This window comes from Ornithorhynchus anatinus, chromosome X1, assembly GCF_004115215.2.
Source record: "Ornithorhynchus anatinus isolate Pmale09 chromosome X1, mOrnAna1.pri.v4, whole genome shotgun sequence".
NCBI classification, from domain to species: Eukaryota; Metazoa; Chordata; class Mammalia; order Monotremata; family Ornithorhynchidae; genus Ornithorhynchus; species Ornithorhynchus anatinus.
Window position 1 is genome coordinate 108,849,582 of NC_041749.1, and position 25,238 is coordinate 108,874,819.

General features: G+C 44.8%; 1 protein-coding gene across 3 annotated transcripts; it reads right to left on the reverse strand.

The window, feature by feature from the left end:
* Window positions 1–147: 147 nt before the first annotated feature.
* On the reverse strand, window positions 148–25,140 carry LOC114806393. Of its 3 annotated transcripts, none has more exons than XM_029050161.2 (8): window positions 25,029–25,140; window positions 24,267–24,321; window positions 14,247–14,430; window positions 12,956–13,031; window positions 6,942–8,294; window positions 3,151–3,281; window positions 2,348–2,431; window positions 148–1,332 (listed from the first exon to the last, which is right to left on the reverse strand). In XM_029050161.2, the coding sequence occupies exons 2-8, from the start codon at window positions 24,301–24,303 to the stop codon at window positions 1,254–1,256; spliced, it is 1,944 nt and encodes a 647-aa protein (XP_028905994.1). In that variant the 5' UTR covers window positions 24,304–24,321; window positions 25,029–25,140; the 3' UTR covers window positions 148–1,253. The 3 variants fall into 3 exon arrangements, with proteins under 3 accessions (XP_028905994.1, XP_028905993.1, XP_028905995.1); XM_029050160.2 differs by having other exon boundaries at window positions 14,247–14,433; XM_029050162.2 differs by having other exon boundaries at window positions 1,252–1,332; window positions 2,297–2,431; window positions 14,247–14,433.
* Between the last annotated feature and the right edge of the window lie 98 nt (window positions 25,141–25,238).

Here is a 25,238-nt window from a genome sequence, read left to right on the forward strand (position 1 = left end):
AAGAGGAAAACTGTTTGGAACTCCTTGGAAAAATGGGTTGAGGGTGGCTTGGAACATTACAGGTACTACATTGTCAGGGGACTGAACGAGCTACATGACAACACACCTGAGACTTGTTTTAAATAATCTTATTTTATTGTTGTTATTCTAAGACCTAAATGAACATTAAGCAAAAGAAGAGGTACAAAAAGGACCTTTTCCCTTTCAGAAAATAAATACTAATCTTTCAATAAATAACCTTAACCAAATGATATGTAATTTGCAACAAAAACGTATTAAACCTATTTCATCTTCTTAAGCAAATATAACATTACAGTCATCTTCAAATTAACTCTACTAAGCCACTAAATCCTTTTAAAGGTACTACCCAGAATGACTCCTGGGCAAAGCCAGGATCTTATCTCAGCCACTTTTCTGTTTTTATTCTGACTAAAAGTTTCAATTATCTTTAGTTGTTTGAACGTGGCTGAAAACTTACTCTGGGTATATGTAGAGCCAAACAAACATCTATTCTAATCCCCCAACCTGAATCTATAACCTAAATTGTAGTGGAAAAAAAAACAACCAATTGGAATATGTCCTAAGATCTAAATGCTTAAAGCAAAAGTAGAGGTACAAAGACACCTTTTCCCCCTTAGAAAGAAATACTGAGTTTTCAAGGAATAAATAAATAACCTTAAGCATATTTAGCGTTACAGTCCTCTTCAAACTAACATTGCTAAGCTAAAATCCTTTTAAAATATGTTACTCAGACTCACTCCTGGACAAAGGCAGGACCTTATCTCTTTAACCATTTTTGTATGTTTTTATTCTGACTAAAAGTTTCAGTTATCTTTAGTTGCTTGAAGATGACTGAAAATCTACTCTGGGTAGATCGATGAGACTGAAAAACAGCTATTTTAATCTGCCTCCCCACCCCACAGCCCAGATTTATAACTCAAATCTTAGTGAAAAAACTAAAATTGGGATGTGATCCATACTCTGGGCCTACTTTTTTACACCCTGATGTTGAAAGAAAGACCCATTCCAGCTGGAACAGAAGCCCTTTACCCCCCCACCCCCCAAACAGCTAGCTCCTTGGCATTAGCCTACCCACTTTCTTTTAAAAAAACACTGTAATAGAAGAAGAGCACCCCACCTTGAGTATTATGAAGGATTTAGGACAAGTGTTTCAAATTTGTTTGCTCTAAGGTATGACCTAGATCTACAACATTTAACATTTCTTTCCGGGGTAAGGAAGGTTCTTTGTTCCCTTAAAAGAAAGTTGTATTGTATTGCCCCTTCTGTCCCTTGAAGCGCTTCATTTTCTTGTAGGTGTTCATGACCAGCCGGCTAGGAAGAAGGGAAAAAGCATGTGAGTCAGCCAAAGATAAGTCTTCTCCATCCAATTCCAGGAACCTCCTAAATACTACCCAAAACATGACTATTTTTTAAATAGTCAATGAATGATTGGGATCAAGCTAACTCAACCACCTACAGCAGAGACTCAAATACATTCCAACATGAATAAGCATTAAACTTTGGCTTCATGGTCTGCACACCGATCTCAAAATGAGATTCCCCCGATTAGACCGTAAGCCCGTCAAAGGGCAGGGACTGTCTCTATCTGTTACCGATTTGTACATTCCAAGCACTTAGTACAGTGCTCTGCACATAGTAAGTGCTCAATAAATACTATTGAATGAACGAATGCGTGAGAGTCCTTAAATAGAGGAATCATCAAGGAATGAAGGAGGGGAGTTTAGGAGAAAATAGAACAAGAAAACATGGTGGTACAACCATTAAAGAAACTGCTAAAGCGTGTCCATATTCTCTACTTTTGTATAAGATGGGGACACAAATTACAGCCAGACAACCAGAATCGATGACATAATTTACATACTAAGCCTGTGTTGAAAAATGGAACCCACGGCAACCCAGACTGGGGCAGCTTCCTAAAACCTGACCGGAGGCAGGAAAGTAAAATGATAGACACCGGAAAAAAATAAAAACATTAATGAATTTCTGTTAGTTTGCAGAGTAGTGTCATTTCTTGCTTTTTAAATGGGGATTTTTGGTATTTGTGGCTTGTTCTTGTTCAATTGTATTTGAGTCTCTGCTGTAGGTAGTTGAGTTAGCTTGATCCCAATCATTCATTCATTCATTCATTCATTCAATCGTACTTATTTGGATCAATCAATCAATGATATTTATGGAGCACTTCTCATGTGCAGAGCACTATATTAACCTCTTGGGAGAATAAACTATAAAACTATAAAAGAGTTGGCAGAAAAGTTCCCCGCCACTAGGAGCTTACACATCTTCTGTGAGGGTCTTCTCCGTAAAAGATCTAAGAGGAAGGTCTTACTTGAGATCAGAGAGTTCAAGAGCCAGCCCACAAACTGTTTCTGTTGCATCTTCCTCTTGAGTAGAAGAGCATTTCTCCTCCAGGCTGACCGAAACAGGGAAGGAGAGAAAGAAGGTTAGGAAAATCCCAATTGCAGCAAAACCCATTCGACTACCACATAACGTCAAACTGGGGGACTAGTATTTTGCTCCACATATAAAATATTGCTTTTCGCTTCATGGTATGCACACTGATCACAAAATGAGATTCGTTAAAGAGAGGAATCATCAAGGAATGAAGGAGGGGAGCTCAGGAGAAAATAGAACAAGAAAACATGGTGGCACAACCATTAAAGAAACTGCTTACATTAAAGAATTAAAGAAGTGTGTCCATATACTCCACTTCTGTATAAAATGGGGATGTATATTACGAGCCAGACTACCAGAATTGATGACATAATTTACATACTAAGCCTAACTCATCTGAAATGAAAAGTAAAAGAAGGGGAAGAAATAAAGAGCCTGGCAACTGATCAAAATCAATCAATAGTATTTATTGAGTGTCTGCTGTGTGCAGATCATTGAACTAAGCACTTGGGAGACTTCAGTAGAAGAAGGAGGCTTGATCCTTGACCTCAAGGAGCATGCACTCCAGCAGGGAAAACTGAAACTGGAGCAAATTACAGAAAGAAATGGGCAGAGCAAGTCTACTTAGCAGTTTACAGGGTTGTTGCCCAGAATAACTAATACAAACAACTGTAAAGTCATTTGCAAATAAAAAGTGCAATCTAAATGCTAAATAATACTAGCACTTCTCCATCCTACCTGGACTTTTGATTATTCTGGCAAGATTGGTCTTCCAGTGAAACTGGAAGATTTGAACTGGTTTGCCCTACATCAGTCCATGGATAACTTCCAGGCATGGCCAATATTGAATCAAAATTCAGAGAATTTTGCTAGAAAAGGAGGCAGAAAGGAAACACAAAAAGACTCATGTTTCAATACATATACATCTACTATCTAAAGGGACTTGATAGCTTTGATAGAATCTCTTTCTCTCTTATGCCAATCAAATGGGCATTCCTTAGCCCATCCTCCCCATGTCCACAATAAAGGTGGACAGCTACCTGATTCAATTAACGATTCTGTCCAAATTACACTAAAGATTTAATTCCCCAATTAACTATTCAACCAGGCACTTGGGACCCATGACTTGCATCGGCTAAAGTTTCCCATTCTCATTAACTCATGCGTGCATGTGTTTTACTAGCTTGGGATTAGTTCCCTTTGCAGTTGACTCTGGACAGTTATTTACACTCAGTCAGCAAACGTCTCTGCTGTTAGCTACTTCCTAGAGTAGACCAGGCCCTGAAGTTGGAGCATTGGCACATCAAAGGAGAGTGCAGGGAGCAGCCTTTCTAGGCCAAACTACAAGCAGCGTGGCTCAGTGGAAAGAGCACGGGCTTTGGAGTCAGGGCTCATGAGTTCGAATCCCAGCTCTGCCACTTGTCGGCTGTGTGACTGTGGGCAAGTCACTTAACTTCTCCGTGCCTCAGTTCCCTCATCTGTAAAATGGGGATTAAGACTGTGAGCCCCACGTGGGACAACCTGATTCCCCTATGTCTACCCCAGCGCTTAGAACAGTGCTCGGCACATAGTAAGCACTTAACAAATACCAACATTATTATTATTATTATTATTATTACAAAGTGGGGAGCAAAGAAGACAGCTTCCTCTTCCTCTCATAGGAAATTTAAAAATGGGGGCTGGGACAGCAGGGAAAGAGGGAACCAAAGTGAAATCTCTTTGACCAATAAAGGAAGGAAACATTCCATAATGCCACCAAGGCCACATCCCAACAGGGCCAAAGAGCTAAGTGGGAAAACCCTGGTCCCCTCTACCTCAAACTTCTCCCAGGGAAAGGAATCACCTGAAATTTTGCTCATGACCTGAGGTTATGGTCTGTAATGATCCCCAAGGGCCCCAAAGGGGCCAGGGAATGTGCCTTATCTGCATATACTGCATATCTACTCCAGCACCGAGTACAGTGCTTGGCACATAGTAAGCCCATAACATATTATTATCAAGGGGGCCTACCCCCAGATATATATTGCCTCAGAAGCAGGCACCAGTGTCTCACCCGCAGTATTCAATAAGCCATCCTGGAAAAGAGAATAATATTTATGGTACTTATGAAGTGCTTTTCTATGTGCTTAACCGCTGGGGTGGAGGCAAGATTAACAGATCAGACACAGTCCCTCTCCCATATGACACTCACAAGCTATCTTATCCTCATTTTACAGATGTGGAAAATGAGGCCCAGAGCCATCAGATGACTTGCTCAAGGCCATACAGCAGGCCAGTTGCAGAGCTGGAATTAGAACGCTACTCACCTTACAGCCCTGTGCTCTTTCCACTAGACCATGATTCCTTACCTAACAAGAATAATGAGGAGGTGGAGGAGAAAAATATATCTCTGATAAATTTCACCAAGGAAAGCAGTTTGGCTTAGTGGAAAGAGCAGAAGCCAAGGAGTCAGAAGACCCAGATTCCAATCCCAGTTCCACCACTTGCCTGTGTGACCTCAGGCAAGTCACTTCACTTCTCTGGGTCTCAGTTTCCTCACCTGTAAAACGGGGTTTCAACACCTGTTTGCCTTCCTACTTAGACTATGAGCTCCACATGGGCCCGGGGCTGTCTGTTCTGCATATACTGTGAGTTTAACCCAGCTCTTAGTACAGTGCTTGGCATATGTTAAGTGCTTAACAAACACAATTAATATTTTTATTATTATGTCTCAAACGCATAATACCGATCGAGACCCTATGTCTGATCAATGAACCTAGAGGCAGAATAGGTCCTAATGCAATCAAAGCATGCTAAAACTGGTTTGCTATATGAAAAAAAAAAACCATTTTGCTAATATATCTGAATAGGAACCAGTAATTAGTGGGAAACAGAAACAAGATTGGAGTTCTTTGATACCAATAGTCTCACCAATTTAAGCAGAGAAATGCTGGTTTTAACATCAACTATATGCTGGAGATCCTCATGATATTCCCTAGAATTCCAGCAGAATGGTAAGAGGGTGAGGAAAACAGCATGAAGCTCACAGCATTCCTGAGGAGCAGCTGACAATCAGGCTGATTTTCAGGCCAATCGGGAAGCAAACATGAGCACGTGATCTCTTGGCTAAAAATGAATGCCTACATAAACTCAACTTTCAATCCTGAAACGTGACAACAAACTTTAAAATCTGCCAATCCCCTTTGGTTTGAGTGAAAGAAAAAAAAAGCTGAAAACATGTGCCACTTGCAAACATGTGGATTGAGATATCTATAACTATCTATATATAGATTTTTCCCCAGAAGGACAGATTTCCCTCTGCATATTTGGCCAATGTTTCCACCTGACTTGCAAGTGAACCATCACTGTTATAGGTTGGGCAGCAATGGAACCTTCATTCATTTATTCAGTTTTGAAGGAAGCTGGTCCTAAAAAAAAAAATCCCATCTTCACTAGGAAATCTAGCCATTCTAGTTGGAATGGGGACAGGGGGTCAAAAGAGGACAGGGAGAGGGGAAGTGGAAGGAAAGAGGGAGAAAGCAAGGAAGAGAAGAAGGTGAAATAGCGGACTAGGGTACTTACCACCTATCACCATCCCCTGCCATCCATACTGGGCTACCCTCAACCCTGAGCCCTGGAGTAGGTGCCCCAGTCTCTGCATTAGGCCTGGCACTTGGGGAAACTGCCCTCCCTTCTTTTCCCCATTAACCCTTCTGTCTCCCTAGGTGACCACACACATCTCAGTTTACCACTTTTTCCTTTAAATCTTTTGGGACACGAATATATCCTTGAAGAACATAAAGCAGGAGAGACAAACCCTGAAATTTTGGGACTGTCCCCCCAAATTGGGATGTCTGAGCACCTTAACCCAAACCCAAAACTGTCCCCAGATGAATAGGATGTAATTCCTTTCTCTAAGACAAATGTCCTCAACCAACCAACTTGCGGTGGCTGATTTGCCGCTTCGTAGTCGTCAGCATTTTGCACTTGAAGGAATGTAGTTCAGCAGAACCAGTGATGTTGCAAGAATCTCCCACAGATGACAGCTCTTCTTTGGTAAACAAACGAGCTGCCGGGGATTTGCTGTCCTAGGAAGAGGTGTTCTTTTCGGTAGGTCAGTGTTCTGCTCACATTCAGCCTAGGTGAATGATTCACTGCTCATGCTCCCCCCTACTATCTGCTCTGGGACACAAAGCAAATTCTTCCTACTGCTGGAGGGTGCTTTCATTTCCTGTGGCTGGGAATGACATAGAAAGGGAGGACTTTGGAAGCATCCTGGCAGTGACTATGCTTTGCAAAATGCCCCAAAGAGCGGAAATCTAATGTCTTTGATTATTTCGAGGGAATCGACAGTGTGCTAGGAATGGGCTGGAATAAAAATGTAAATGCAGATACCAAGACGTTTTCTCTGTTCAGCAGCTGGAATAAAATACACTGATATCTCCTCTTACATTTCACATGGACATAAAAGATGTGGTTTATACCCAGACCTAAGTTTAAAAGCAAATTTCACAGGCTTTAGTGGAAAAGGAAAGAATGAGCTATCATACCTGTTCAGGAGAATATTTGAAGATGTGACCTTCAAAAATGTCTTGAACCTTATCTTCCATAACATTCTGCAACTTATCTTCCATAACATCCTGCAACTTATCGTCAAAAACATCCTTAATCTCATCTTCAACAACAGCCTTACTCTGGTCCTCAAGAGAAAGGTCTAAATCCAGATAGCCCGATCCCTTCCAATTGCTATTATTGCTATTAGTGGTGCTACTAATGAATGAATCATCTCCTTCGGTGAAAGATTCTCTGATGGATTTTCTGGTTTTGGTTTCCTCATCAGGATCAGCTAGACCGTCTCTTCTCTTTGGCAGTTGGGCAGCTTTTTCCTTTTTGTCACTTTTTCTGGCACCAGGAGGATCGTTTTGATCCCCCCAATCATCCAGAAAAGACCGTAGACTTTGGACACCTTGCTCCCTGAAAGGAGAAAATTCTTTTTGATCAGTACTAGAAGATACCCAGTTCTGTTCAAGAGATGCTGGCAGCCCCTCATCTTCAGTTTCTTGTCTCTTTTCCTGCACTGTTTTTCTAAAGACAGATAAGACTGAGCTACCTTCAAGTTCAGATGACCATTTTGCCAGATCTTTTGTAATTCCTTTCTCCTCTCTTAAATTACCAAGTTCCCCAAAGGTAGAACTGGCTGGGTGATCAAAATTGAAAAATGAGCGTGTCTCTAGTTCAGAGAAGATTGGGAATGCTTCAAAAGCTTGAGGGTTCCAACTGCTGCCCTCTTCTTCAGCCTGACCCCCCAGGCTTTGTTCAGGAGCAGGTACTGTCAAATTTGAATTGAATAGAGTTGTGGTTATGCCGCTTTCCTCATTTTCTCTTCTTTCGGGGGAGGGATCATCCTCCCAACCACGGAGTAGCTCAAGTATGCCTTTATCTTGACTATCGCTTTTTCCTCGAGAAAAGTCCCACAGGGTAGCTCTTTCTTCTGCTGAGGTTTGTTTCTGCCCTGCAGCCTGAGCATCACCACTCTGCAGGAACCATTCTTCATTTTGGCCGAATCTGACTATTTCAGCAGAGTGACCAGCTTCCATATTATTGTATTCTGGGTTTTCAGTGTCCAAGGTGAAAGTCATTTCGTTTATAAAGTGATTTTCATCAGTGCTTTCTTGTGGAAATAATTCAACCCCACTTCTTTGATCATAGTCCTCTGAACCAACAGCCTCAAATAGATTTATATTCTGAGACTGGAAGGGACTTTTCTTGGTCTCCTCCTGACCTAACAGCATGCTTAGGTCATTAGAGTATTCCAACTGAGCATCTGACATAAATGGGTGGTGGGGACTATTGAGATCCTGGACACTTCCTGACATTGAAACACTTGATTTTGAAAACAGTTCCTAAGGAAAAGAAACAAGGGATAGAAAAATCAATGGTTTGGGAAACCAACACCTCACAATAGTTGTCGGGCTGAGATTGTGTGGTTGAAATCAGAGGTTGAAATCCGAGTGCCAAACCACACTCATGACAAGTCTGCTTTACATCCTGGAGGGGCTCAATAAATACCGATGATGAAGATGACGATGATGACGAATAAAAGTCATACAGTATTCATTCATTCAATAGTATTTATTGAGCGCTTACTATGTGCAGAGCACTGTACTAAGCGCTTGGAATGTACAAATCGGTAACAGATAGAGACAGTAATAAATGCTCTTGGCAGCTTTCCTTTTTCTGATGGAGTTCAGATTTCTACTTAGAAGCCTAGCCCGTAATCATCGTCCTAATCCACCAGGATAGGTCACTAAGTCACCTTGGGGTGACTTGGAGCATGCCCGAATGCTACAGGTTAGATTGAGACTCTCAATCCTCTTTCATTAAAGTCAATGAACTGTCACTGCCGCATCCTTGTCAGTAGCATCGTCGAACACTAAAGACAAGGATGTAGACCTTGATTTGACCCTAAGGTTCCCCATTCACCTGCAAGTGACCCAGAAAATATGTGAGGGAGAGGAAGAAAAGGTGACAATTGTCCCCAAATTGGGTTATCACTCCAAATTCGAACACACTCTTTGCATGAGACCCAAGGAGAAAGGCTATAACTCCCTAACTAATCACACTTTTTTCTTTGATCTTCCCCCACAGGTATCTTTAAACAACTCTAAACAGGCATGCGCACTGCCCACTTTGAAAGTGTATTTGAAATACAGAGTAACCCAAGTAAAAACTCACATCATTGGATTTGGATTTGGCAGTGTGCAGAGTTGAGCACAGTATGTATATTCAGATGTCGTATCTCTTTTTTGGGGGGTAGAGGAGGGGGTGGAGTGGGGCATGGGAAGGGGAGGGCAGAGTAGAAACAGAGTTTCTCTCACTCCCTACCCTGAAGGCACTGGGTTACCACTCTACTATTGCTGACTCCTACCACTTCAGCAGCCACCTATTATTGAAGCAGCGTGGCTCAGTGGAAAGAGCACGGGTTTAGGAGTCAGAGGTCATGGGTTCTAATCCCACCTCCGCCACCTGTCAGCTGTGTGACTTTGGGCAAGTCACTTGACTTCTCGGTGCCTTACTGTAAAATGGGGATTAAGACTGTGAATTTGACTTCTCGGTGCCTCAGTTCCCTCATCTGGAAAATGGGGATTAAGACTGTGAGCCTCATGTGGGACAACCTGATTACCCTGGATCTATCCCAACACTTAGAACGGTGCTCGGCCCATAGTAAGCACTTAACAAATACCAATATTATTATTATTATTAGTGCCTTGCATGGCCGAACCCAGCGCCCAAATTTGCTGCCCAAGGGAAGCAGCATGCTATAGGGGAAGCAGCATGGTGCAGTGGATAGAGCATGGGCCTGGTAGCAGAAGGTCTTGCCTTCTAAACCCAGCTCTGGGAAACTTGGGCAAGTCACTTCACTCCTCTGTGCCTCAGTTACCTGATCTGTAAAATGGGGATTGAGACAGTGACCCCATGTGGGACCGGGGACTGTGTCCAACTCAATTTGCTTGTATCTACCCCGATGCTTAGTACAGTGCCTGGTACATAATGCTTAACGGATTCCAATATCATCATTATTATTGTTACTATTATTAAATCCCACTCCCGTGGTAATCAGGTCAGACTGGAAAAAGCAAGCCCATCTGGGTTCAAACATTTCCTCCTGGATTCCCCTGTTTTAGGGTGGGTTTTTTTTTGCATGGTGACAGCAGAGACCCTGCAAGTTTCAATAGTTCCCTGAGACAACCACACACATGTAAAAACGCCCTTGCATGCGTGTGACTGTCTTCCAGAAGTGAGATCTGGAACCAGTTCTGGTTCCATTTGGACTCACTTCTGGTTTGGGCACAGGCTGGACTCAGACAGTATGGTCCTGGACTCTGCTTAGGCAGACTAGAGAAGCAGCGTGGCTCAGTGGAAAGAGCCCGGACTTGGGAGTCAGAGGCCGTGGGTGTTAATCCTGGCTTCGCCACTTGTGTGCTGTGTGACCTCGGGCAAGTCACTTAACTTCTCTGTGTCTCAGTTAGCTCATCTGTAAAATGGGGATTAAGACTGTGAGCCTCACGTGGAACAACCTGATTACCTCAGCGTTTAGAACAGTGCTTTGCACATAGTAAGCGCTTAACAAATACCAATATTATTATTATTATTATTACCTCATCTGTAAAATGGGGATCCAAAGTGTAAGCCCCATGTGGGACAACCTGATTACCGGGGGATCCAGCCCAGAGCTTAGAACGGTGTTTGGCACATAGTAAGCGCTTAACAAATGCCACAATTATTATTATTATAAGATGGGGTGGGGAATTTGTATCCAAGTCCATGCTACGGCTCCAGTGGCCATTGGCCACTGCGGGGAACTTTGAGCAAGCCAAAGAGTAAGTCCACTGCTGAGCCCCCTTGTGGCCACAACTCCAAAATTACTGAATGATAATTCAGTAATTCAGTGTTAATTCCGTGTTTACTCCGTAAAAGAGTTAAAGGATGCCTTAGTTAACTTACCCTTTCATCCTTTTAACATTTTAAATAATGACCCACCCACCCACCCCCTCCCCCCGGGCTGGTCACAGGGGACAAAAATCAGTTTCTTTACCTTGCTCCGTCCATCAGAGGAGCAGCATGGCCTAGTGGAAAAAAACCGGCCTGGGAGTAAGAGGACCTGGGTTCATTCATTCGGTCGTATTTATTAAGCACTTATTGTGTGCAGGGTTATTATTCATTCATTCATTCAGTAGTATTTATTGAGCGCTTGTTATGTGCAAAGCATTGTACTAAGCGCTTGGAATCTACAATTGGGCAACAGATAGAGGTAATCCCTGCCTAATGACGGGCTTAGGTTATTATTATCATTATGGTATTGGTTAAGTGCTGACTACGTGCCAGGCACTATACTAAGCACTGGGCACTGTACTGACGGCTCTACTCCTGGCTCTGCTACATGTCTTCTGTGCGTCCTTGGGCAAGTCACTTCACTTTTCTGGGCCCGTTTCCACATCTGCAAAATGGGGATTCAATCCCTGTTCGCCCTTCTACTTGGATTGCGAACCTCAAGTGGGACAGGGACTGTGTCCAACCTGATTATCTTGGCTCTACCCCAATGTTTAGTGCAGCATTTAGCACAGAGTAAGTGCTTAACAAATACCATTATTATTATTATAACATATTAGGATATTAGAAATAAGACCTGATAAGCCATCAAAACCAGGGAAGCAGTGTAAACCTGCATATTACCAGGAAATATACCTGAAACAATTTTACGGGAAACCAAAGATGCCTTTTATCACTTCAAACGAATGAAATTAACAAATCCCTGAAGATGCTTGCATTTGTATCCTTGAGAAATACATGGGTTTTAGCCTTTTTTTCCTAGAAACAACCACATATTATACCTTGTGCACAGGTCCCGATTCCTTCAATCCCCATTGCCTTCCATGTGGTTTAGTGGAAAGAGCATGTTCCTGGGAGTCAAGAGAACTGGGTTCTAGTCCCAGCTCTACCAATGAATGGTTTATGGGGACTTGGGTATCTCCCTTAATTTCTTTCTGGTTCAGTTTCCTCACCTGTCAAATGGGGGAATGATAACTGCCTCTCCCCTACATCACAAGGTGCTGGGAGGATTTATATGATTTCTGTGTAAGCGCTTTGGAAAAATGAAAGTGCTAGACAAAACAAGCTATGAGGAGGAGGAGGAGGAAGAACGGGGCCGACTGTACATTTAAATGTCTTTTTTTTGAAATTTTCTGTGATCAGTCAGTGGTATTTGACTGAGTTCAGTTCTTATTGGAACCAGGTCGAGAAGAACCTGATTCATTCATTCAATCGTATTTATTGAGCGCTTACTGTGTGCAGAGAACTGAACTAAGCACTTATAATAATGGTATTTGTTAAGTGCTTACTATGTACCAAGCACTGTTCTAAGCACTGGGGTAAATAGGAGCAAATCGTTGTGGGTAGGGAATGTGACCGTTTATTGTTGTATTGTAGTCTCCCAAGAGCTTAGTACAGTGCTCTGCACACAGTAAGTGCTCAATAAATATGATTGAATGAATGAATGAATAGTTGGACACAGTCCCTGTCTCACGGGGGATTCACAGTCTCAATCCCTATTTTCCAGATGAGGTAACTGAGGCCCAGAGAAGTGAAGTGACTTGCCCAAGGTCACACAGCAGACATGCGGCAGAGCCAGGATTAGAACCCATGACCTTCTGACTCCCAGGCCCGTGCTCTATCCACTATGCCATGCTGCTTCTCTATCTGGGAGCATGTCTGCTAATTCCGTTGTACTGTACTCTCCCAAGCGCTTAGTACAGTGCTCTGTACGTAGTAAGAGCTCAATCAGTACCACTGATTGATTGACTGATTGATCTGGGTCATCTTAGGTCCTGCAGAGCTCTATGGTGTATGGAGATGAAGCAAACAGTTGGCTTTTGAGAAGTGGCCCTGCGGTCTGGAAGGTGAGCATTCCATTTCCTGAATACAGGACCTTGTGCAGCACCTAAGAGATGATTACTACCAGCAGAACATTACTTTCCTGAGTCTCAATGAGCTCCCAAACACTCACCTGGGAAAAAATATCATCAAAACCGTCCCATTGGCGACTCTGTCCAGAGGGAATCACTGTTTCATCATTGGATACGCTGGGTTAGAGCAAAAAATTAGAAGGAATCAAATGTTGATTAGATAAAATAGTGGTCAAATTATTAAGAGGTACCTGAAAAGGTAAATCGAGCAGACCCCATCGATCCTTAAAAGGATAACCCGGGACACGTGATAGAAGAAAGCCAGGGCTGACACTGGACCAGATCTCCCAGAAAATAATGATAGGGTTTCATTATTTCTGTGAACATGGGGAGCATGGGCTGGGAAATATGCATTTAGATGACTGAATAGGAGACACCAGGCCCCTTGAAAAAGAATTAAAGTTTGAAGATCAGGGTTGTGGAGTCTTCTTGCCTGGAGATTTTGAAGACTAGACAACTATCTTTCTGCCATGAAGGCGGAAGAGATGAACAAAATGACTTCTTGAGCTCCTTGCCAGGGAGAGAAGAGGGAGAGGAAGGTATATTGTAGATCACTTGAGAAGCAGCGTGGCTCAGTGGGAAAAGCACGGGCTTTGGAGTCAGGGCTCATGAGTTCGAATCCCAGCTCTGCCACTTGTCGGCTGTGTGACTGTGGGCAAGTCACTTAACTTCTCTGTGCCTCAGTTCCCTTAACTGTAAAATGGAGATTAAGACTGTGAGCCCCACGTGGGACAACCTGATTCCCCTATGTCTACCCCAGCGCTTAGAACAGTGCTCGGCACATAGTAAGCGCTTAACAAATACCAACATTATTATTATTATTATCACTTAGAGAAGCAGCATGGCCTAGCGGATAGAACATGGGCCTGGGAGTCAGAAGGAGCTGGGTTCCAAACCCGGCTCCTGCACTTGTCTGCTGGGTGACCATGGGCAAGTCACCTAACTTCTCTGTGTCTCAGGTACCTCTTCTGTAAAATGGGGATTAATACTGTGAGCCCTACATGGGACATGGGCTGTGTCCAAACTGATTAGCTTGTATTTACCCCAGCATTTAGAACAGAGCCTGGCACAAAGTAATCGCTTAACAAATACCATAAAAAAAAACTAACTCCCCTCTTATCTTAACTAAATTAAAGTTTAGACTAATCATAATCCCTTCAAGATTTGCAGGGAAGGGAGTTGAGGAAGAGAAGCTATGAGAAGGAATGAATGACTATAAAGAGCTTTGAGCTCTTTATAATGATAATAGGACCTTATATTTACATATCCTGCATTACACTAAATCTTAGATTACTGCCCACATATTGCTGTTTAAACTAGTTGCAAATTTACTTATCTACTGGTGCCTCCTCTTTATCAGTCTGCTCAATGGCAGTGGGTACTTCTACTATGCTTTCAAAATCATCAAAGTTAAGCATCCAGTCCAGCTCCATTCCGTCTTGGTTTATGTTGATGTCCTCCTGAGAGCTTCTGCTTGTGGCTCTTTTGGCTTGGAAAGAAGAGATTTCATCTTCTTCTGCTGAGATAAAGACAGAATGTTACGCAAGAGAATGTTATAGCTGACCACCCTGCCTCCTGTCTCTCCCCACTCCAATTCATACTTCACTCTCCTGCCTGGACCATTTTTCTACAAAAATGTTCAGGACATGTTTCCCCACTCCTCAAGAAACTCCAGTCATTGCCCATCCACCTCCGCGTCAAACAAAAACTCTTCACCATTGGCTTTAAAGCACTCAATCACCTTGGCCTGTCCTACTTCACCTTGCTACTCTACCACAACCCAGCCCATACACTCTGCTCTTCTAATGCTAACCTTCTCACTGTGCCTCCATCTCATCTATCTCGCCACTGACCTCCCACCCATATAATAATAATAATTATGGTATTTGTTAAGTGCTCACTATTTGCCAAGCACTGTTCTAAGCGCTGGGGCAGATATAAGGTAATCAAGTTGTCCCACATGGAGCTCAGTCTTAATCCCCATTTTATAGGTGAGGTAACTGAGGCACAGAGAAGTTGAGTGGCTTGCCCAAGGTTACATAGCAGACGAGTGGCGGAGCTGGGATTAGAACTCCGTCCTCTGACTCCTAAACCCATGTTCTTTCCATTAAGCATCCCACATCCTACCTCTGGCCTGGAACGCCCTCCCTCCTCATATCCGACAGACAATTACACTCTCCCCCCTTCAAAGCCTTATCGAAGGCACATCTCCCCCAAGAGGCCTTGTCTGACTAAGCCCCCCTTTCCTCTTCTCCCTCTCCTTTCCGCATCGCCCCAACTTGCTCCCTTCATTCATTCCCCCCACCACACTTATTTACATATCTGTAATTTAATTATTTATATTAATGACCATCTCCCCCTCTAGACTGTAAGTTCGTTGTGGGCAGGGAATGTGTCTACTGTTATAATGTACTCTCCCAAGTGCTTCGTACAGTGCTGTACACACAGTAAGTACTCAATAAATACGACTGAGTGAATGAATGAATGAATGAAAAAACATAAGTGACTATTTCACATTGTTTAAAAGAGTAAATTCACTCCTGACACCTGTGGGCCATGATGGGAGAGTTAATTTGTGTGTGATGTATGTGCAAGAGAAGCTAGCCCTCAGAGGAGATAAGAAATGACTGCTGATAATTGGGAGTTTGAACTGACCTACTGTACAGGCAGTCCTCAATTTATGATTTTTTTTGAGTTTGAAGAATGGTATGTACATGCTACATTTACATGCTGTTGCAGTTTCACGACACATCAGCATCAGTTTGACTTTAGAACACTAGCCCCCTTTAGGGCACTAGTTTTGGTCTGGAGAAGCAGTGTGGCCTAGTGGATGGGGAATGGGCCCGGGAGCCAATAGGACCTGGGTTCTAATTCCGGCTCCACCACTTGTCTGCTTGTGTGTTGTGTGAACTTGGGCAAGTAACTTAACTTCCCTGTGCCTCAGTTAGTTCATGTGTAAAATGGGGATTAAGACTGTGAGCCTTATGTAGGACAGGAACTGGGTCCAACTCAATTACCTTGTATCTACTTCAGCGCTTAGTACAGTGCCTGGCACATAGTAAGCACTTAACAAATGCCACAATTATTATTATTATTATTATTACTATTATTTAAGAGCGTGGACAATGGAAGCACCCAGGAGCCACAGGGATTTAGGGGAACAATTTTAAAAGCCGCAATGTGGGGGGTAGAGGGGAGATAAAAACTTGGCTGTGTCCCCATTAAGCACTTTGAAACTCACTCTAACCCCACAATAATTATGCAGTGTGGCTCAGTGGAAAGAGCCCGGGCTTGGGAGTCAGAGGTCATGGGGTTCTAATCCCCTCTCTGCCACTTGTCAGCTGTGTGACTTTGGGCAAGTCACTTAACTTCTCTGGGCCTCAGTTACCTCATCTGTAAAATGGGGATTGAGACGTGGGACAGGGACTGTGTCCAATCCGATCTGCTTGTATCCACCCCAGCGCTTAGTACAGTGCCTGGCACATAGTTAAGCGCTTAAAAAAAACCATAATTATTATTTTTATTATTTCCCCTATCCCTAATCTACTTTAATATGTCTCCCCGGTAGACTGTAAGCTCCTCCTAGGCAGGGATTGCATCTATGAACTCTGTGGTTTTGTCCTTTCTGAAGCACTTAGTACAGTGTTCTGCACACAGTAAGCACTCAATGAATACCATTGTTTGACTGATTGAGAGGCCAGAGGCATCTGATCACAAGATGGAGTCACCACACTGAGTTGATAGCTCCTTTTTACTTCCAACGAGCTTACCTATCATGGGGTCTCTCTGAGTCAATATAATAACATAAATATAGCTATATTACTCACTTATAATTGATTGAGAATACTATTCTGGGCAATTTGGGGAAAAATAGGGTATCTGAGCTCGGGTCAGGAACCAATCCCTAATTTAGTTGGTTAGCTACGGTATTTGTTAAATGCTTATTATGTGACAAGCACTGTGCTACAACTGTTTCTATGATTCATTCATTCATTCATTCAATCATTGTTATTGAGTGCTTACTGTGTGCAGAGCACTGTATTATGTGCTTGGGAGAGTAAAATATAAGAATAAACGGACACATTCCCTGCCCACAACAAGCTTACAGTCTAGAGGGGGAGATAGACATTAATATAAATAAATACACTATAGGTATGTAGATAAGTGCTGTGGGGCTGGGAGGGGGGATGAATAAAGGGAGCAAGTCGGTGACGCAGAAGGGAATGGGAGAAGAGGAAAGGAGGGCTTAGTCCGGGAAAGCCACTTGGAGGAGATGTCCCTTCAATAAGGCTTTGAAGTGGGAGAGAGAAACTGTGTGTCGGATTTGAGGAGGAGGGTGTTCCAGGCCAGAGGCAGGATGTGGGCGAGAGGTCGACGGGGAGATAGACGAGATCGAGGAACAGTGAGTAGGTTAGCATTAGAGGAGCGAAGTGTGTGGGCTGGGTCGTAGTAGGAGTAGCTAGGCGAGGTAGGAGGGGCCAAGGTGATTAAGTGCTTTAAAGCCAATGGTGAGACGTTTTTGTTTGATGTGGAGGTGGATGGGCAACCCCTGGAGTTTCTTGAGGAGTGGGAGAAAATGTCCTGAACGTTTTTGTAGAAAAATAATCAGGGCAGGAGAGTGAAGTATGGACTGGAGTGGAGAGAGACAGGAGGCTGGGAGGTCAGCAAGGAGGCTGATACAATAATCAAGGCAGGATAGGATAAATGATTGGATTAATGTGGTAGCGGGTTGGATGGAGAGGAAAGGACAGATTTTAGTGATGCTGTGAAGGCGGAACAATCTTCACCTTGTTGAAGATGAGGGATTTAGTGAGGGATTGAATATGTGGGTTGAATAAAAGAGAGGAGTCAAGGATAAGCCAAGGTCATGGGCTTGTGAGACAGGAAGGATGGTGATGCTATCTACAGTGATGGGAAAGTGAGGGGGAGGACAGGATTTGGGTGGAAAGAAAAGAAGTTCTGTTTTAGACATGTTAAGTCTGAGGAGACAAGAAGACATCCAAGTAGAGATGTCTTCAAGGCAGGAGGAAATGCAGAGAGGGAGAGAGATCAGGGCTAGAGATGCAGGCTTGGGTATCATCCACATAGAGGTGATAGTTGAAGCCATGGGAGTGAATGAGTTCTCCAAGGGAGTGGGTGTAGATGGAGAATAGAAGGGGACCCAGAACTAAATCTTGAGGAACACCCACAGTTAAGGGGTGGGAGGCAGAGGAGGAGCCCAAGAAAGAGACTGAAAATGAGCCGCCAGAGAGATAAGAGGAGAACCAGGAGAGGACAGTGTCAGTGAAGCCAAGGTTGGATAATGTTTCCAGGAGAAGGGGGTGGTCGACAGTGTCGAAGGCAATTGAGAGATCAAGGAGGACTAGGATGGAGTAGGGGCAAGAAGGAGATCATTGGTGACCTTTGAGAGGGCGGTTTCTGTGGAGTGAAGGGTACCAAAGCCAGATTGGAGAGGGTCAAGGAGAGAATTGGAGGAGAGGAATACTAGGAGGGAGTTGGGGTGATAACTGGAGGGAGCCATGGGGTCAAAGGAGGGTTTTTTTAGGACAGGGAGACATGGGCATGTTCGAGAGCAGTGGGGAAGAAGCCATTCGAGAGCGAACAGTTGAAGATGGCTGTTACGGAGGGAAGAAGGGATGGGGCAAGTGTTTAGTTAAGGTGCGATGGAATGGGGTCGGATGCTCAGGTGGAGGAGGTGGATTTTGAGAGAAAGCAGGAGGTCTCCTTTTGAGATTCTGCTGGGAAAGATGGGATAATTGAAGAAGGGGCAGGAGGTGGGAGGGGCAGGGGAGATTTTAGGGAGCTCAGGCCTGAGTATCAATTTTCTTAATAAAGTAGGTGGCTAGGTCATTAGGGGAAAGGGATGAGGAAGGTGGGGGAACAGGAGGTTTGAGGAGGGAGTTTAAAGTCTGGAAGAACCGGCGGAGGTGATGGGTACCTGTTGCCGACTTGGTCATCCCAAGCGCTTAGTACAGTGCTCTGCATATAGTAAGCGCTCAATAAATACTATTGAATGAATGAATGAAAGTGTCAATAAGGGTGGAGAAATAATTTTTCCACACAGTGGAGAGATCAGGATTAAAGCACCCAAGGATAAACTCGAAGTGGACGAAGCCGACCTGGTTATCTTTCTGCCAGCAGTGCTCTGCGGCTCGTGCACAAGAGCGAATGAAGTAGACTGTGAAGGTGATCCAGGGCTGTGGGTTAGTGATACGAAATAGTTGAAGGGATAGGGGAGCGAGTGAGTTGAGTTCAGTAGAGAGGGTGGTGTTGAGAGCATCCATTTGATCGTCAAGGGAAGGTAGTTTGTGTATGGAGGCTAAGTGTAACATTACGATTGAGAAAATTTGATAGGGTCAAAAAATCAGACGTCTCTGTGGGGGAACAGTAGAGGCTTACGGGGAGGAGGTGTGTGGGAAAACAGGCAAATGATGAGGTTGTGGTCAGATAGACGGATTTCAGAGTTGGTGAGGGTAGAGATTGTGCAGTGGCTAGAGATGATGAGGTCGAGTGTGTGTTCAAGTTGGTAATAATAATAATAATAATAATAATGTTGGTATTTGTTAAGCACTTGCTATGTGCAAAGCACTGTTCTAAGCACTGGGGGGATACAAGGTGATCATGTTGTCCCTCATGGGGCTCACAGTCTTCATCCCCATTTTACAGATGAGGTAACTGAGGCCCAGAGAAGTTAAGTGACTTGCCCAAAGTCACAAAGCTGACAAGTGGCGGAGCCGGGATTAGAACCCTTGTCCTCTGACTTCCAAGCCCGGTTCTTTACCACTGAACCGCGCTGCTTCTCTAGTTGGTGAGTGGGTGAGGTGGGGTGGAGCAAGAAGTCAGTGGAGTTGAGGAGTGATAGAAGGCGGGCAGCAGAAAGGTCATCAGGAACATCTCTGTGGATACTGAAGCCCCCGAGGATTAATGTAGGCATGGAGAAAGAGAGAATATGATCAAAATGGTTAAAGAAGTTGGAGGTGGGACCGGGGCGCGGTAGACGACCGTTACTAGAATCTGGAGTGGGTGGTAGAAGCGGACAATATGGGCTTCGAAGGAAGGGAAAGAAAGGGATGGGGGAGACGGAATGGTACGAAAGTGGCACTGGGGCGTGAGAAGGAAGCCAACACCTCCTCCTTTCTCAGTGAGTCTGGGGGAATGGGAGGAGATGAAGCCTCCCTCTGGAGAGATCAGCAGGGGAGAGCGTGTCACCTGGGGAGAGCCAGGTTTTGGTGATGGCGAGGAGGAGGAGTGAGTGGGTCAGGTATAGGCCAAGGATAAAGCGTGGCTCAGTGGAAAGAACCCGGGCTTGGGAGTCAGAGGTCGTGGGTTCTAATCCCGGCTCCACCACCGATCAGCTGTGTGACTCTGGGCAAGTCACTTGACTTCTCTGTGCCTCAGTTACCTCATCTGTAAAATGGGGATTAAGACTGTGAGCGCCACGTGGGACAACCTGATCACCTTGTATCTCCCTCAGCTCTTAGAACAGTGCTTTGCAAATAGTAAGCGCTTAACAAATACCATCATTATCATTATTATAAAGGGAAGCTTCCCCATGATGGAGCAGGGGTTCCACAGGTCACACTTAGTTGAGGCTGTTTTCATTCATTCATTCGTTCATTCATTCATTCATTCAATAGTATTTATTGAGCACTTACTATGTGCAGAGCACTGTACTAAGCACTTGGCAAGTACAAATCGGTAACAAATAGAGACAGTCCCTGTCCTTCGATGGGCTTACAGTCTAATCGGGGGAGACAGACAGACAGAAAGAAACAATAACAATAAATAGAATCAAGGGGATGAACATCTCATTAAAACAATAGCAAATAAATAGAATCCAGGTGATGTACATCTCCTTAACAAAATAATAGAATCAAGGTGATGTACATCTCATTAACAAAATAAATAGGGTAATGAAAAAATATACAGTTGAGCAGGCGAGTACAGTGCCGAGGGGAGGGGAAGGGCGAGGGGGAGGAGCAGAGGGAAAGGGGGGAAAAGAGGGCTTAGCTGATATAAGGTAATCAGAAGGGGGGGTAGAGGGGGAGCAGAGGGAGCAGAGGGAAAAGGGGGAGCTCAGTCTGGGAAGGCCTCTTGGAGGAGGTGAGCTCTAAGTAGAGTTTTGAAGAGGGGAAGAGAATTAGTTTGGCAGAGGTGAGGAGGGAGGGCAATCCAGGACCGCGGGAGGACGTGGGCCAGGGGTCGACGGCAGGGTAGGTGAGAACAGGGGATGGTGAGGAGGTGGGCGGCAGAGAAGCGGAGCGTGCGGGGTGGGCAGTGGAAAGAGAGAAGGGAGGAGAGTTAGGAGGGGGCAAGGTGTTGGAGAGCCTCGAAGCCTAGAGTGAGAAGTTTTTGTTTCGTGCGGAGGTCGATAGGCAACCACTGGAGGTTTTTAAGAAGGGGAGTGACAGGCCCAGAGCGTTTCTGCAGGAAGATGAGCCGGGCGGCGGAGTGAAGAATAGACTGGAGAAGGGAGAGAGAGGAGAAAGGGAGATCAGAGAGAAGGCTGACACAATAATCCAGCCGGGATATTACGAGAGCCCGTAACAGTAAGATAGCCGTTTGTGTGGAGAGGAAAGGGCGGATCTTGGCGATATTATAAAGGTGAGACCGGCAGGTTTTGGTGATGGATCAGATGTGTGGGGTGAACGAGAGAGCCGAGTCAAAAATGACACCGAGGTTGCGGGCCTGAGAGACGGGAAGGATGGTCATACCATCCACGGTGATAGGGAAGTCAGGGAGAGGACAGGGCTTGGGAGGGAAGATGAGGAGCTCGGTTTTGGACATGTTGAATTTTAGGTGGCGGGAAGACATCCAGGTAGAGACGTCTTGGAGGCAGGAGGAGATACGAGCCTGAAGGGAGGGGGAGAGGACAGGGGCAGAGATGTAGATCTGTGTGTCATCTGCATAGAGATGATAGTTGGAGCCGTGAGAGCGAATGAGTTCACCAAGGGAGTGAGTGTATATGGAAAACAGAAGAGGGCCAAGAACTGACCCTTGAGGAACTCCTACAGTTAGAGGAGGAGGAGGAGGAGGGGGAGGAGGAGCCCGCAAAGGAGACCAGAGAGATAAGAGGAGAACCAGGAGAGGACGGAGTCCGTAAAGCCAAGGTGAGATAAGGTGTGGAGGAGAAGGGGGTGGTCGACAGTGTCAAAGGTAGCTGAGAGGTCAAGGAGGATTAGGATAGAGTAGTAGCCATTGGATTTGGCAAGAAGGAGGTCACGGGTGACCTTTGAGAGAGCAGTCTCGGTAGAGTGGAGGGGACGGAAGCCAGATTGGAAGGGGTCCAGGAGAGAATGGGTGTTAAGGAATTCTAAGCAGCGAGTGTAGACGACTCGTTCTAGGAGTTTTGCGGGGGGGGGGGGGGGGGTTGGAGGGGACGGCATGAGAGGTGGGGAGGGGTTGGATAGGAATGAGTTGACGGAGGCTGGCACAGGGGAGGGGGATGAGGGGTGGCGCTGGGACAGGATTACAAGGATGGGGTGGGGTGGAGGATGGGAAGGGGAAGGTGTGGGGGGAGGGGAGGACTGCGATGGAGTGACTGGGGTGGGGATTGAAGGGTCATGGTGGGGTCAGTGAAGTTTAGAAAATTGATTCTGACGTATTTCAAATTAAGAGGCAGTTTCAAGAACTGATTGTGTCATAAACCTAAGGACCGACTGGAGGAGGTGAAGCAACAAATAAAGGCAAGAGGTGGAGCCAAAAAGGAAATAAAAATGTTGTAATATTCTGTACTAAGTGTTTAGGAAGTACAACAGAAGCACAAGTCACATTTTCTGACCTTTAGGAGCTGATATTCCAACAGGGGAGTCAGCCACAGAAGTATTAAAATCAGAATGAAATAGAATCTTCGATCAAATAGACATATATACACAAGTGCTGAGGATTAGCATAAATAAATAAATACATATGTGCAAGAGACGACTGAAAGGTAAACCCCAGTTTTTTATTGATTCCACAAAATGTTGATTAGCTGTGTGCAGGGAGATGAATAAAGCAAAAATCCCTTGCATTACTTGCTGGGAATAATAACAAGCAGCAATCCCAGCTGGGCACCACAAATGGGTCACACATAAGAAAAGGAAAAAATGATCTAATGCAGCTTTCAAAGGCCTCAGGGTCCTGATAATCAACTCTGTTCATCACATCTCCGAGGACAAGGAAGAAGTAGTAGCGCTTAAACAATACCATAATTACTATCGTTATTATTATCATTAATGTGAAGAGGTGGAGAAATAATAGCATCTGTTGAACTTTGACTCAGTGCAGTGCACCATAATATTCAACACTTGTGAAAATGCAACAGAAACACAAGACACATCCCTTGCACAAAAGGAGCTCACATTCTAGTGGGGGAAACAGATATAAAAAATATTTACAAACAGTAGAATCAGAACAGTTGAATGTACAATTGAATATGCTTGTATAAGTAAAAACATAAGTGCTATAGATGACTGGCAGGTTGATACACTTCAGTATACTGGAAATTAATTGGAGGAAGTGGGATTTAGGGAGGGTTTTGAAGGTGGGGAGGCCTGAGGTCTGGTGGATTTGCAAGGGTGGGGGTAGTTCACACAGGGAGAATAGTGTTGAGTATGGGGTCAGAGGTGGTTGAAGTGACACCAGAGTACAATTAGGTGAGTTTGGGAGGAGTGAAGAGAACAAACTAGGAAATAACAGTTGAAAAGAGCTGATGAGTAAAGTGGAGAATTTTGAAGCCAATGGATAGAGGCGTGGATAGATAAAGGATAGAGGATGGAGGGGGATGGAGGTTAGTGGCCACTGGAGGTTTTCGAGGAGTGTTGTGTTGAGGTCTACCATGAAGTATATTCTAGAAATGGAAACAAGTGCTGGGGCGGTGGTGTGTGTGTGAAATTGGTTTTTAAAAAATATATATTATAAACGTATTTATATTAACATTATTTATACCATCTGCCCCTCTCACTGTAAGCTTGTTGTAGACGGAACATGATGACCAACTCTGTTGTATTGTGCTCTCCCAAGAGCGTAGTGTTGTTCTGCATATGGCAAGTGCTCAATAAATACCATCGATTGACTGATTGATTCATCTTTTGGTTAATATTCTGGATACTTCCTGAGCAATAGTTCTCTATGGAACATTTTAGGAAAAGTCAAGTTAAAAATGACAGGACTTGGATTATATTGTAACGTTGACGTGGCTGTACATCATACCCTTAACGTGGATTCAAATACATGATCTGGGTAAGAATTCTTTAGTTCGGTTTCTTCCCCTTAAAAAAAAAGGATGAGGGAAGGGGAATTTCACTCATAAGGGAAAGTCCATATGCGGGGATCCTCTAGGCAAAAGATAATGGTGCAGAAATCAAATACCTGATGATTCAGCCTTTCTTTTATTCTTCTCATTCATTTTAGCTCTCTGGGATATCTGTAAACAAAATACTCAATTCAGAGGGCTTCCTAAACTCAACCTCCTGAGCAGGAGCAAAAAACAGGTTCCAACTCCAGCTCCACTTGGCCTTGCCCCCTATTTCCTCAAGTGAGGGTCAAAGTCCAGGATCTATGGAATATCTGGTGGGGGGGCGGGGGGGGGAATGGGTGACGGGTCACATGGACAAAGGGGTCAGGGTCAGAGATCCATGGTTTAGTCCCGTCGGGTGGAATTCAAACTCGGGATCAGGGAGGGCAATTCCTCGAGCAGAATGGATTTATTTATTTTTTTAAAAATCCTCTAGTCCAATCCCGACCCGAAACCCTGGCTGGAGGTGGGGGCCGGGGGGAGGGGGCGGGGCGCGGGGGGGCGGGGCGCGGGGGGGCGGGGCGCAGGGGGGCGTTAAACCACATAAAATGGGAATTGAAAGAAACCTTCAAAACCAATCTAAAACTTCACTCAGGGCTAGAATCCAAGCAGAGGGGCTGTGGAGTGACTGGGTTGGCCTTATCTTTCCCACACTCCAGCCTCTCTGTCCTTCGTCGAGGCCTTCTTTTCCTAACGGTCCTTTTACCTAACGGTCCCCTTGGCCGAGGGCCATTTTTCCTAACGTCTCCTTCCCTGAGGGCCCCTTTTCCTATCCTCTCCTTCACTGGAGCCTCTTTTCCTAGCGTCCCCTCCTTTGGGGACCCCACTTTCCTTACATTCCCTTCGTTGAAGTCCCCTTTTCCTCACGCTCCCTTCGCCGAGGGCCCCTTTTCCTCACGCTCCCCGCTTCGCGATCCTCGAAGCAACCCGGCCGCGCGCCTTTCCCGCCCAAACGCCTCAACGCCGGCGCGGGGCCTCACGGGACTTGTAGTCCGTTTCCCGGGCCAGCCGTCAAGCGGCCCCGCAAAGTCGGAAAGCCGGCGGCC